Source organism: Nesoenas mayeri, assembly GCF_963082525.1.
Source record: "Nesoenas mayeri genome assembly, chromosome: 3".
In the NCBI taxonomy this organism is placed as follows: Eukaryota; Metazoa; Chordata; class Aves; order Columbiformes; family Columbidae; genus Nesoenas; species Nesoenas mayeri.
Window position 1 is genome coordinate 95,747,480 of NC_137544.1, and position 10,970 is coordinate 95,758,449.

At 37.9% G+C, this 10,970-nt stretch overlaps 1 protein-coding gene across 3 annotated transcripts in view; it reads left to right on the forward strand.

Annotated features, from left to right (window-relative positions):
* Positions 1–9,044, forward strand: part of SYT14 (synaptotagmin 14) — a gene marked incomplete at both ends in the record, with an annotated part of 72,173 nt that extends 63,129 nt beyond the window's left edge. For 2 of the 3 annotated variants that reach the window (XM_080342555.1, XM_080342553.1), the window contains 2 exons: positions 4,336–4,525; positions 8,731–9,044. In XM_080342555.1, coding sequence (XP_080198681.1) covers positions 4,336–4,525; positions 8,731–9,044 — 504 coding nt within the window. Of the gene's footprint in view, positions 1–4,335; positions 4,526–7,604; positions 7,662–8,730 lie in introns of all 3 variants that reach the window. The other variant, XM_080342554.1, reaches the window with a different exon arrangement.
* Between the last annotated feature and the right edge of the window lie 1,926 nt (positions 9,045–10,970).

A 10,970-nucleotide genomic window follows, 5' to 3' on the forward strand; every position in this document is an offset into this window, starting at 1 on the left:
TTCATCTAAGTTCTTAAAAATCTAAGATTTTACAAAGTTCTTACTAGGCTATTCCGGTACTTCACTGACCTTGAAAGCCTTTTGCTGTTATGGAACCTTAGTCCTTTTTTTCCTCACTTATTAAAATACACACAGTCTTTCTTTATAGAGGAAGAGAGGACAGAGCTATAAAAATAAACTTACATAGACAGATTATTTCAAACAAGTAGTAACTTCTGGTCTAAATATTACATTTCCCACAGTGCAGCTTCAGTATCAAAGTGGCCTACAGATAGATTTACCGATAGATTGAATGCAGATCTCTATGGAGATGAAAAGCAGCTGGTAGCACTGTAATGGTGTCATGAGATGAAAGCTTCATTGTAGCTAAGTTTATATTCATGTTGTACCAATTACAATTAGGAATTCCAGTGTTAATATTTTACAATTTGACATGTGATCATGAGGCTTATATTTTGAGCAGGTAAAAATGTAGCTTCCTATCTTGCTTTTTTCTTGATGAGTTTGTTAGCACTCTTCTTGAATTTTGACTATGCAAACAGAAAAAAACCTGTAAACAGAGACTCAAAAACCTGTTATTTTCAATTCTAGTGCAGCTTACGGATCTAACACAAAGTAAGGTCACCTACCAACAGACATGATTATCATGGAATACCTTACTTAAAACGATGAATGGATGTCCACAATGTGAACAGTAAACAGGAGAAAATACTTTTGAGAAGACACCTAATAATACTCAGTATCCCTGATTTTAACTTTGTCCTGCAATGAAAATTCTTTCTTCAGTTGTTGATCTGAGCTTTCTTGATCTCAGCTCTTTCCCTGATTTCTGGTTTCTTCTTCTTTCCCTCATAGGATCTTTCTGTTTTCTTTCAAAAGAAAAGTCACAAAGTACAACCTCACCTTCCTTTTTTTTCTCATGTTTTCTATGTATTTGCCCCCAAATTCTCTTTTCTCCTTTATCACAGACACAGAAATTATACTGTGGTTTGTGTTGTTTAATCCTGGTTTTACCCAGTAGCATCAGTATGTCTTCTAATCTGCTTCACACCCCACTACTTCATTTTTCTTCTTAACATCTCACTTTCTTTTATATTAGGATTTTGCAGTGCATAACTAAAAAGCAGAGTATTTTTTTAAATATGTTTCATAGAATCATAAAATCATAGAATGTCAGGGATTGGGAGGGACCTCGAAAGATCATCCAGTCCAATCCCCCTGCTGGAGCAGGAACACCCAGATGAGGTTACACAGGAAGGTGTCCAGGCAGGTTTTGAATGTCTCCAGAGAAGGAGACTCCACAACACCCCTGGGCAGCCTGTTCCAGGCTCTGTCACCCTTACTGAGAAGTTGTTTCTTCTCATACTTAACTGGAACCTCTTATGTTCCAGCTTAAAGCCATTACCCCTAGTCCTACCATTGTTTGTCACTGAGAAGAGCCTGGCTCCATCCTCGTGACACTCACCCTTTGTATATTTGTAAACATTAATAAGGTCACCCCTCAGTCTCCTCTTCTCCAGGCTAAAGAGCCCCAGCTCCCTCAGCCTTTCCTCATCAGGGAGATGCTCCACTCCCTTCAGCATCTTTGTTGCCCTGCACTGGACTCTCTCCAGCAGTTCCCTGTCCTTCTGGAACTGAGGGGCCCAGAACTGGACACAATATTCCAGATGTGGTCTCACCAGGGCAGAGTAGAGGGGCAGGAGAACCTCTCTTGACCTACTAACCACCCCCCTTCTAATACACCCCAGGATGCCATTGGCCTTCCTGGCCTCAAGGGCACAGTGCTGGCTCATGGTCACCCTGCTGTCCACCAGGACCCCCAGGTCCCTTTCCCCTACGCTGCTCTCTAACAGGTCATTCCCCAACTTATACTGGAACCTGGGGTTGTTCCTGCCCAGATGCAACACTCTACACTTGCCCTTGTTATATTTCATTAAATTTTTCATTGCCCAACTCTCCAGCCTGTCCATGTCTCTGGATGGCAGCACAGCCTTCTGGTGTGTCAGCCACTCCTCCCAGCTTGTTTGCATCAGCATGAAACAAAATGTGTTTGTTTATGTGAAATGGAAAACAAAATATTGTTTAGATTGTTACTTTAGTTAATTTCATTGCTTTATTTTAATGTTTTTAAGCTTTTGTCACTACAACATTTTGTAGGAAGGAGATTCATAAGTTTATTATACACTAAGGATTAAACTACCTACTTTGTTTGTTTCAAAACTGGTACCTGTCTCAAAAGGCAAAATGTTTTGGTTTGGATATCCACTGTAATGAGTTTAACTCTGTCATAAACTGATTTAGACTGAGGTTGCATTATTAAACTGTACAAATAAGTCACAATTGGGAAAAAGTGCTGTCATCACCTTCTCCCAGTACAGATGTCTCGACGCTTTGATGGTTTGTGATGGAGTGTTGCCCAGCTGTTCACTTGGTGTTATGTCTTTTTTTGGTGGACTTGCAGCATGATCACAATGAAATTTGAGACCTCAGCTTTGAACAGTCTCAAGTTGACTGTGGTTAAATTCCTGGCCCAACAAAATAGTAAGATAAATAAGCACCGTGGGGTAATGTGTTAAAAGACCAGAAAACTTAAGTAATAGGTGTGGTTGTGACAGGCTGAGGCTTTCAAGTGTGCAATGTGTACTGTGACTGCTGAATCAAGTCATCTTTCTTTAAACTTGCCATTTTGTAGTCTACTGTGGAAGTCAGGAATCAAAAGTTTCCTGTTTTGCGAGTGCCAAGAACCAGAGAATGAATGTATACTTGTAATTCATTTTCAGCAATTTACAATTTGCAACCCATTTGAAATTTATTCTTTGAATTGAATAAAGAACTTTTGGAGAAATAACCAAAGATTTAAAATTCAGAATTTGCACCTTGCGGAGTAGAAGTCAGAGAATTTAATGGAGGTCCTCCTTTGGTAGTAAGAATACGTTTGCCAGCAACAGTGAGTGAAGGTTTGTTAATGAGGAACTGGATTGCTGCTCAAAACTTCTGCCAGACCTCTTGGAAATGGTTTGGTTTTTTTGAGAAGAACTAGTTAAAATGTCAATATGAAGGATACTATTGTATGTTCATAATTTCTTCTTGCAGGTGTTGTGTCTTCTATAATTTGAGATTCTGTAATGTGTTTGGGCTTTATATGCCAGATTAAGTTACTTGCTTTTAAAGTTAACTTTTATCTTGATGAGGCTTTGTGCTATTTAGGTTTTAGGGCTGATCTTGCGCCCATGTCAGCTATTGCTGGAAATGATAGAGACATTTGGAATCTGGAAGAATCAGCTTCACAAAATCATCATGACTCCTTGAAAGAGTGCTGCCAGATTCCCAAATGAGTCAAGCCATATTTGAAAAGTCAGTGGATCCAATTTACATTTTTTTCTGAGAGAATCATAAAGGAATGTACTGATAATTCCAAAGTCTCTTCATGGCTACAAAGCAGATTGCCCTGCCATGGGGTGGTTTCCATCCAGTCCCTTGTGTTCGGTGGTACAACTCTATGTGCCAGTGCATGAAATCAAGAAATCAAAGTAGGAACACCTATGGTATGATTAGTATTAGTCTTAATTTTTTTCTTATGGGCGATAATGAGGGGTTAAAATGATAAAAATTAATATTGGAAGCTCACATCAAGGATTTGACAGTGAGAATTCATGAGAGGTCTGAATATTTTGGAGGTTTGCCACGTGGAAATTAAAGCATCACTTGCTGAGCCTTTTAGGATGGCATTTTTCCTTTCCCACCCAAGGCAAAGTGTCTGTTGAAGTTCTGGATCCCTGGATCAGTTAAATTCCTTGTAAGCTAATTTATTCTAGGCAGAGTGCATTCTTCTATTTGCATGTGTTCTGTTATTTTACTACTCATAAATTCTCAGTCTAGAGAATAACCTTTACAAAGGATGAATAAGAATTTCCTGCATTTTATTATCTTCATAGTTCCACTAGTGTTTTCAATTTTTGGAAAGTGAAAGATCCAAGGTTTAATGTTCTCCAGGATGCTGACAAATTATGTTACAGGTCTTACCTTGGCAATTGAAGTAAATAAGGACAATAGAGGCTGCTCTTCATCTTCTGCTATTGTTGCTCCTGAATCATGAAGCAATGGAAACAAAAAATTAATAATTATTTTAATTCCAAACCCCTTTAGTCTTTGCTACCTCTAACATGTGCAAACTGAGCGTATATTAAGGATGAACATTTTTTTACTGTGTGAATGAATGGAACTTCTGTTATTGTCAGTAAGTTGCTTTCCTAATTTTCTATGCGTTATTCTGAAAATTGGCTTTCCAGTAACATCATTCCATAAAATACGTAGAACTTTTAATCTGTTTTATAGGGTTGCGACTCTCAAATGAGCATGTCAGAAGTGTCCTGCAGTGAAAGTACCTCCTCTTGTCAGTCGCTGGTACATGGCTCAGCTCCAGAAATCCTCGTTGGCCTCCTTTATAATGCTACAACGGGAAGATTATCAGCAGAAGTGATAAAAGGCAGCCACTTCAAAAACTTGGCAGCGAACAGACCACCCAGTGAGTGAAAATCTTTTTTTCATCCTAATGCTTCTGTACTGGTGGGGCTCTCGGTAGCAAGGACTTCAATCCTATCATTTAGTCTTACCCAAGCAAAACGAAATAGAGCAATCATCAACTAATCTGTTTCATGTTTTATATTTCTAGTCAGTTGGGAAATAGCAAAAATCTAAAATTCAAAATATTAATTGTAAGTTGACAAGACCGTTTTAATTTTTCATGATGACTGACTAATAAATTACCTTTATCATAATGATTAATTGCTAAATTACTAATGCCTCACATCACAGGCCAAGAATAAAAATTTAGTGTTTAAAGAGAAGGTACATGCCAGCTAATATTAATATAAACACTCTGAACAGTTATTGCTATTCCTAGAGGAGTTGATACTGCAGTCTTTAATTGCCTATGTGCCTGTGTATATGTGGTAGTAATATATGTAACTTGGGAATGTCAGTGAAGACAACGGAGAAACAAATTGAGACCTTTAGCATATTTACTGTGCAGAAGGAGTGTTCACCATCAGAAAAGACTTGAACTGTATGTTCAAGTATTTGTTAAAAAATACATTTGTCTGAAATATCTGTGAACTTTATATACTTTAAAATTAGAGCCAGATGGATTGTCGCACACCCAGAATGTTTTTACTGTGTCTAATTCTTTGATACAGCTCAAGAAAGTTCAGTAATAAACTTTTTAATTTGTTGTTGTTGGTGGTTTTTTTTGGATTATGAGTCTGATTTATCTAAGTTGTAGCCAAACATCCCTCCCTGTTCCTTTTGGTTTTGTCTGGAGGCTCAGGTTTGAGCCCCACTTTCTGTTTCCTAATCCCCATATTTGTATGGCACTAGCAGATTATCTGTCACTACTAGGCTGTGTAGCAGGCTGCCAAAATTTTATGAGTTTACGTTGTCTTCAGAATGTAGGAAATACACCAAACATCTTGAGACTGATACTCTTCTCTTTCTCTCTTGACCCATGTTTTATTCCATTCATTAATTACATTATGGCTCAACCTTGCTCTGCTTCCCTTTCTTCTGTTTTTCACACTGATGGAGCCAGACTCGGTTAACATGGCCAGAGAAGGAAGACAAAAGAAGAATCTCTCATACTTTTACATAATTAGGTAGTTGCCCAGAGTCACCTGTTGGGAGACAAAGCACAGAAACAGATGGGGAGGGCCAAGAAGGCCCAAGGACACTGAGGTGAGGGAAAAGAATGAACAGGAGAGATGTGGAGAGAAGGGACCATGTGTTCCCATAAAGCAAAAACAAGTGGGTGGCTTATTCTTATCTTTATGGCAACTCTAGAGAAAGCCATGTTTTTCTTAATATTTAGAACATACAAGTTAGATGTGGTTTCAGTACTTCTTTTGAAGACAGATATGCTCATTCCTTGGTATGTTAATTCCCAAAATGTGCCCTGTGTGCCTGCGCTGTCTAGCTAACAGTGTGTGAGTCATGGGGGTCAAATACCTGTTTCAGATTGGAAGAAAACAGCGTAGAACATGGCATGTAGCCCTGTAACATCATGTTCTGGCTAACCTTTTTGGAGGGCAGATCTTGCATGTTACCTTTTGTCATCCCCTGTGAAAGACAGGGAGAATTTTTGATATGAATAAGCATAGTCCAGTTCTATTTAGGCAAATGCAGGTTTGGAATTCCGTTTTTTCTAGAAAGCTGGAAACTAATGGATCTAGTAAGACCATGCACAGCATATTGTGGAGTCCAAATTTCTCCTGTGGGCTGTTTGTGCCATACTCCTCCTCCTCCAGCCCCCAGCAGTGGTAGCACCCTCTTGTAACCTCCCAGACCCAGGTGCGTACCACTGCCCTTTCCTAACTCCCTGCCAAGTGCATCCAGGGTGCACCCCAACCTCTCTCTGTGCCATCGCTTCCACTAAATTAAAACCAGAGCACGTAGAGTTGATGATTAAGTGCTCTGACCACATTTGTTGTTTGGACCATCAGTCCGAAATCCTGAGAACTGCTGCAAAGTACATGCACAGGTCAGTTTTAATTCAGGTCTTGAGAAGCTTTGATAGAAAGGAAAGCAATTATTCTTTCCCACATGCACTCCTTTGTGTAGTCTAGGTGTTGTGAACCTATGCAGTTTTTGTGAAATGCTGCTGTAGCAAATATGGATTGAGTCCTAGGTTTCTGCTTCTTGGTAGTATATACTCCTCTGCTGCGTGTTTATATGTTATATAGTAACTCATTTAGCAACTGAATATAAGCAAATAGTCCAAATCCTGCAGGCAATAAGTTGATGTTAGAATGTGTCTTTGTTTCTCTGTGTGATAGTTAATATTTTGTCTGAGAAAAAGATGCTTCTTAGTATCCTTTAAAATGTTGTTGAAAGAGGGTACAATCTTTTGCATATTAAATCCATATACATGTATGCATGCACCCATACATTAAATCCATAAATACATGGATTTTAACAAGTGAGATCTCTACATTTTAAGGAGAAACCCATAGCTGAATTTCAGATGTAAGCATCCCTCAGCTATTTTTAGAGATCAGATCAGAGTCACTCTCTTGCCCAAGTCCACCACTAGTCAAGACCTAAAGTATTGCAATCAAATATCCACATTTATAAAAGCTGAGGGCAAAACCAGTTTGATATTCACTTCAGTGATTTTTTTTCATTTTATTGCTTGTAATATAGGAAGTATAATTAGTGTGTGCAGTTTTTCTTAATATGCTGGAGTTTGCATGAAAAAGCATAAGGTTTGATAAAAAGGATACCGTGATTTTTACCCAATCGCTTGCATAATTCTTTCTGTGTTGAGTGTGCTTTAGAACCCAGTAGCTATTAGTGCTAAGATAACCCATTATGTAAGCAGTGTAATTTTTGTTAAAGATTACACAAAAACTGCACAAAATTTTCATTTCATTGAATTTTACCCAACAATCCTTCTGTTCAGTCCTTTTTTCTGATCTATGCTGCCAAGGTTTTGTGTTCTTCCACTCCAGTGAATAATGTTTCCTCTTAAACTTTAACCTTTGATCCTCTCTCACCCAACTATTGACATCTGGTCATTATTTCTTTTACTGCTTTCCACCCCCTGTTGTCAGACGGACTGTTCTGTTGTCTAAAACACTTGATAGGTGGACAGGTTTATATAATCCGAGGTGAGTTCCTGTAGAAACTAATTGGATGTTGTCTTTTTCATGCAAAAGAAAACTTGCCAGCAGTAAAGCTATCCACAGCTGCCTGCCATAGTGGTTTATAAAAGTATATGTTTATTATTTGTGGCACTCTCTAATGCAAAATTGCATTTATCTCTGATTATGGATGTTGGGATTTCAGTGTACCTGCAAAGTGAAAATATTCAATGTGTTTCTTTTTACATAAACTCGGATCATTTAATAATTTTATTCATTAACATGAATATGACAGGAATAAATAATGAAACACTATAGATCGTTTTACACAGTTGCATATTTCTTAAAATCGGTTAACTTCATGAAACGCGCATCCTTCTGCAGGAGCATGGCTTGGTGCCTCTAGTGAAATGAAAACGGAGCTTTAAAAGTAAGGGCTTATACCCAAATACTAACACGCAATGTGTGCTAACCGCACTTACTTGCATCAGATTCTTAAATGTACTTCTGTGCTTTAAACAACTATCTTGAATTATGCAAAAATTCATTTCTCTTTAAAGGTGTAAACTTCCATCTTTGAATGCACTTTGCTACATTTTGGTCTTTAAAAGAAATAAAATTGAAAAGCCCAAAGTGAGAACCACATCCATGCAGAGATTGTTTTTAAGCATTTCATTCTGACTGTTTTGATATCACTGCATATCTATAGATTTTTTTTCTCTTCATTAGTTGCCTTCATTCCACTTCCTTTATTTTTATTCTCTGAAAATTCAGTGGTATGCTTTACAGTGTTGTGGCTAGTTGGAGCTTGCTGAGTGTTAACGCAACTGAAGTTTGTTTAGAACAAATAAGGGGGCTTGATGGGAAGAGGATTATGAGGTATACCTTTAACTTAACCATTTACATAGTACTGAAGCTAATTAACTTGTTAGTGTGTTTGTAATATTTTGCTTACTTGTCATCTTTCCATGTGTCTAAAATGAGCTGTGTTCAGTCAGCCTGGTATACACCATATCCTTGTGTCTTGTAAATATCTCATTCTCAAAACCTTTTGTTCTAAAATATCTGACATTCCAAAATATTATTTCTTTTGTAGATACGTATGTTAAGTTAACACTGCTGAACTCGATGGGGCAAGAGATGTCCAAATGCAAAACTTCGATCCGCCGAGGACAGCCAAATCCTGTATACAAAGAAACCTTTGTTTTCCAAGTGGCACTGTTTCAGCTCTCAGATGTGACACTCATACTGTCTGTATATAATAAGCGCAGCATGAAACGAAAAGAGATGATAGGGTGGATTTCCTTAGGTCTCAACAGCTCAGGAGAAGATGAACTCAATCACTGGACTGAAATGAAGGAATCTAAAGGACGGCAAGTGTGCAGATGGCATACTTTACTAGAATCGTGACAGGCAGTACAAAGCGCAGGCGTGGTTTTAAGGGAGTTTGGACTCTCAAGAAGATGATCATCCTCGGTCACAATCGACAGATTTGTTGTGGAAGTGAAAAAGGAAAATTGAGGTCAACATTCCATCGTAAAGAACACACAACATGCAAAATGGCGGGGTTTAATATATAATCACTTAGTGTCAGGCACTCCTTGGTGTCAGAGAAGCCTTGCTGTACACAGATACGTTAGCGGTCCCTCCCCCATCCACCTGATGCTGTAGTTGTTTGTGTTTGTTTTGTGGTTTTCAGTTCAGAAACATTTTATATAAGGTTCTCCAAATTAATGTAAGCTCCTCCTTGTGTACTTTTTGTATTGCTCTAATACTGTAGCTTCTCACCTGCCTGCATTCAGATTAAAGGTCAATAATTTGCACTTTGAGAAAAAGTTAATGATCTGTAGAGCAAAAGAAAAAAAAAACCAACAAAAACTACCAGTGGAGAACACTTAGTAGTAGAGCAAATATGAATATACTGTTGTTTTACACTGAGTTTCTTTCCAGGAGCTTCGTACAAGGAAGCTTTCATTCTTATTTTTTTTTAAATGCAGTTGGTTTGAAAAGTACTAGCATTTGGGCATCAGGTGAACTTTGACTTCAAAATAATGTTTCTTCAATCTGTGACAGGAACGAGCTCCATATATGGCATAAATTGGGTTTTTCCCTCTTGCCTGTAGTTCTGCCTAGTCCAAAGAGACCAGATCATTAGTTTGGTCCCTTCCAAATCTCCTTAGACAGGTTGTACTGTAAAACTATGTAACTTTCTGTTGAAAGCACTTCCTATATTCATGTATTCCAATGTAGGAAGCTCATAGAGCACGAGTTTACTAAAATCTATTTTCATTAAACAAATTGATACTAATTTATTTAAAATGTCAGCAGTTGAAAGTTAGGTTGAAATGCTGCAAAGGAAGTGCAAATGAATGCAAAATATTATGGCTTTGGTTGAAATAGGTGTCCATTTGAGTCCCTTCTGAGCTGTTTTAGGGATTACCACATGCTGTTGGTTGAAGTCGAGAGCAGATCAGGAGTTTTTACCTTTCTTCTTGGAGAAGAGAACATCAGTAAGTTATTTTTCTAGTGATTTGCCAGCGATTTGAATGAATGTTTACACCCAAAATAGAAGTTTGCTTTGCTTATGTTCATGTTGGGCAACACAGCTTTCTAACGACACAGTCAAGGAGCCGCAGTATCACAAGAAGGTTTGCTGTCACATAAACACTCATGGCTTCCACTGAAATTAGGGAAATAGCAGTGCTTCTGAGACTCCTGTTTGTCCCAGATACTTTAATTGGGATCAAACTGCATTACTGACTGCTGAATCTAACTCATATTACTGAAATTGTGGCTTATTGAGTAAACGTATTGTTTAAAAACTTCCCAGTTCAAATATTCTTTCTGCCTGTAATTATAAGTTTCACTTATTTTTAATTGTTGCTGTGTAGTAAGCAAAGCTTTTTTCATATAAACGATGGTGATGTCTTACTAATGAGACCTCACTGACTGTTGTAGTGGTTGGTAGGTAGAAGAGTGAAGTTCTGGATTTTGTTGAGAGAAATAGTAGTAGCCTGGAGTGTTCTCATTAGGACAAAAGTTTTTCACTTGAATTTCTTTAAAATACGTTTGAAGAATCCTGGCTTTAGGGTACACAGTCAGTCAAGTACAGCGAGATTGAAGACAGTGAGTATGCTGTAATAAATATATTTAACGTGGTTCTCAAATTCTCACACTACTTAACAATTTAATTAAGTCATTTTTAAAGGGTATGGTAGTTCCACTTCTTGGTTTATTTGGTGCCTTTTGAGGGCTTTATTTGCAGACCCAGGCTTTCAGTTGGTATTGATTTAAAGCATTACAACACTTCTTTTTTTTTCCCCTGGTGTTGCACTG